At 33.3% G+C, this 3,672-nt stretch overlaps 1 protein-coding gene across 1 annotated transcript; it reads right to left on the bottom strand.

Moving 5' to 3' along the window:
• Positions 1 to 653: 653 nt before the first annotated feature.
• On the bottom strand, positions 654 to 2,407 carry LOC131858688 (BAG family molecular chaperone regulator 6-like). The gene has a single exon (XM_059211990.1). The coding sequence runs from the start codon at positions 2,297 to 2,299 to the stop codon at positions 809 to 811; it is 1,491 nt and encodes a 496-aa protein (XP_059067973.1). The 5' UTR covers positions 2,300 to 2,407; the 3' UTR covers positions 654 to 808.
• Between the last annotated feature and the right edge of the window lie 1,265 nt (positions 2,408 to 3,672).

Raw genomic sequence — 3,672 nt, 5'->3', positions numbered from 1 at the left:
TTGAAAAGTTTTCAACAAATAGTAGCTTCCCATATGTATTTGTATTTGGTTTACATTTTAGCCAACCAAGAAGCCGTCTGGGCGGGATTAGAATAATGAGGCCCCCCTATGTCAAATATGCCTGTTTATAGAAAACTCCCTCAACTCACCAAGCAAATTGGGATGAAGGTTTATTCCTGTGTCAATGATGTGTTTCTTATGGAAATTGTCAAAAGGTTCGAAGGAAATCCTAGACTTCAGGTTTCACATGAAGCTGTTGCTCTGATAATGAAGTTTGGAAGTTTTTATACTCAGTTTGATAGATTCACCTACCTCAGAATTGGGGGTTTTGAAGATACTCCATTGAAGTTACCTCACTTCCCAAGTGATTTCCTCATCTTCCTTGAAGTGTGTTAGCAAATGGTTGTAGTTAATGTAAAATATTTGAATATGGGAAATTCATATTAATATTATGTTATGTAGTTTGTTGGTTCTTGATTTTGAGGAAGTACTTAGAATTTTTCTTAGTTGGTTTCTATAAATGAATATGTATATTAACTCTTATGCTACTAAAATGTTATTATATTAAAGTAAAAATAGATATATTTTTGAAAAAAATGCAATCTTGTGCTCTCTTTAATGGTAGATTTTTTTCCAAAAAGATATTCTATATATTTTTGGATTTTTTCCAAAAAAAAAAAAAAAAAGATTCTTTACATTTTTTAGATTTTTTCTCAAAAGAGATTCTATATATTTTTTTTAATTTTTGAAGTCACTGCTCAATAACACTCATATTGTGGCTTTATTGGGACAAAACATTAACTAGTTGTCAAAACCAGTCCTCCATAAAGCAGTATCTATCAGATTTTCTCCTCCTGTTGTTTGTATGTGCATCTCTTTCCTTTGTAGATCTACCACTTCTCTTCATTCCATCCCCAACTTTTTTCTTTGTGTTGCACTGAGATACTTTCTCTTCCAACTGTGAAATTCGCAGACTCAGATCATGAATAATCTCACTCTGTTTCTCACTTTTCTTCAACAGATCAGATACACTCCTCATTAATTTCTCATTCTCTTCTCTTACCAGGCCAGTATCTTCAATGGGCTTTACTTGCTCTGTCATCTTATCCCCTGCTTCTTCATAGTCCATTAAGTCTGCAGTTTCTAGCTTCCCATCAGGCTGGATAGTCTGCACCTTCAACAAGTCCAGAGATTCAGAAGAATTTTCATCATCCCTTGAATTTCCTATTTTAACACCTTCCTCTGTGCAAGGGATTGCAGGTGATGCATCAGCGTCCAAAAAGTCCAGAGATTTAGAAGAATTTTCATCATCCCTTGAATTTCCTATTTTAACACCTTCCTCTGTGCAAGGGATTGCAGGTGATGGATCAGCCTCCAAGAGTAGGCTTTCAACTTTGTTTCTTTTCAAATTCTCTGCATCTTTATCAACAACATCAACCATTGTGCCAGACACAATTTTTCCAGCTTCAGAAGAGTTCTGTTTAAAATCTTCTACTCCAATATTATTATTGTTTTCTTCAGGGGAATCCTCAATTTGCAAATCTTGCATTGGAGAAGGCAAAGACTCCTCTGCTAATGCTTTTTCACTACTCACAGAGACCTCAATTGCTCCCCCTGGCAACTCCTTGCTCTTGAATTCCTCCTTGGGATTCTCCTCCAAGCACCTTGCAGATCCATTTTCTTCAATAATGGTGCAATCCTCCAGCGTTGCTTCAGAAGTTACTGAAACTTCTGTAGCAGCATCTTGCCTGGGTTTGGCTGCAATTATGTCATCTACAGTCTCTTCCAAGTTAACCAGCTCACGAATCACAGCCTTTCTTGATTCCCGCACAAAAGGAATCACTCCCTGAATTTCGTCGAGCCTGAGCAGTAGAGACATGATCCACTCCGTCATTTTCACCCGCTCCTTCTCATCTCGTCTAATCAACTCCACAACATGTTCGTCATTCACACGCCTCCGAATTTCTGCAGCCTCTGCCTTGGTTTTCATTATAACCCTCAATTTGTTCAGAGGCCTTGACTTCCTCACACAAAACCCTAGGAAAGCCGATTGAATTTTTACAGCCGCTGTATTTTCGTCCATGGCGGGCGCCTTTTTGGATTTGGGTGTCTCAGAATCGACGAAATTGATTGGAATTGAGACGACCTTCTTGGCCTTTACCTTGGGCGTGCTCTCCGATTTTACTGGAGTTGCGTACGAATTTGCAGCGTAAGGGTTTGGATGATAGTAATGCGGCCTTTGATAAAATCGCCTTTCAGGGACTCGATCCCAAGACCCACCGAACAAAGGATTATCCATGGCAGCAAAATTACTCAGAACTCCCAACAGAAACAAAAAAATTTCAATCGAATAGCCTGTAATCTAGGAATGCTTATGTTAATGAGATAACGGTGGCATTATTTATAGGAGCGGACGAAAGGTCTGGAGGTTTCAGACACGCCGGTTCGAGAATGATGGCGAACATTCTCATATTTTTTTCATGTTATTTTTATAATTTATTATTTTTGGAAAAAAATGTTTCTTCATGTCACATTTCATATTCAATGGTACATATCATATTATTTGAAAGATATAACTTTTGTGTAATATTTTATTTTAAAAAATTATATTATTATATTTAAATTAATATTAATTATTATTATACTATAAAAACAGTTGTTTTTGCATTCATATATGAATATCAAAATATAAATAATATATATAGTACAATTAAATTGTCAAACAAACCAACAATATGTTAAATGGAGCTTGCAAACCTTATCACTATATAATGTAAAAAAATAAATTTTTACTATCACTATTTATTATAGTTATTTTTAAAGAATTCAATTTTAAATGTTAGATTCAAAGATTTAATTGTTTTTTAATTTAATTTAATTATTTGTTTGTTTGTTTGAAGTTTTATTTGCAGAAGAATTATTTAAATATTTATGAAAACTTAATATTCTTATAAAAATAAAATAGTAAGAACTAAAATAAATTACTATATAAATCTATTAAAAAAAAAGATATCCTTCTTCAAACAATTTTTAAATCAATTTATAAGTAAAATTATTATATTGACAACTTTCTACATATTTTATATAATATCGATAGATGTATTATTAAATATTCAAATTTTTTATTCATTTAATAATATTTAATATTATATAAATCAATATTTATAATTATGTAATATTTTTAACTATTTTAATTTTTTTATTGGTTAGAGGCAACCAAGAAGGACTACACCCTAATATTAGAACCAAAATAGATATACATATTAGGTATCATATTTATTCCTCCTTATCATCGCTAGAGTCATACTTTCTAGTCCATTCACCACTATATGTTTAAATACACCCTTATGAATGAAATGGTGTTCTGAGTAACTCTTAAAGCTATATCATACTACTTATAGATCGACCTACTCCATATTATCATAAATGGAGTCAAACGCATTATATACATATCTATATTTAAACCCCTACAAGTTTCAAAATTGGGGAAACTACTGCATTACAAACATACAAAGAACATTTGACCCATCATAACACCCCACTTACTCTTGCAACCCTCTTAGTCTTCTTGGTTTTCCATGAGTAGTCTACTTTGCAAGCAATATGGTCAGCACTCGCTAGTGACCACACTTCCACAGGTGTCTTATCAACAAGTGTTGATGTAGGAAATCT

The sequence above is a fragment of the Cryptomeria japonica genome, chromosome 10 (assembly GCF_030272615.1).
Source record: "Cryptomeria japonica chromosome 10, Sugi_1.0, whole genome shotgun sequence".
NCBI classification, from domain to species: domain Eukaryota; kingdom Viridiplantae; phylum Streptophyta; class Pinopsida; order Cupressales; family Cupressaceae; genus Cryptomeria; species Cryptomeria japonica.
This window is presented reverse-complemented; position numbering and strand designations above follow the sequence as displayed.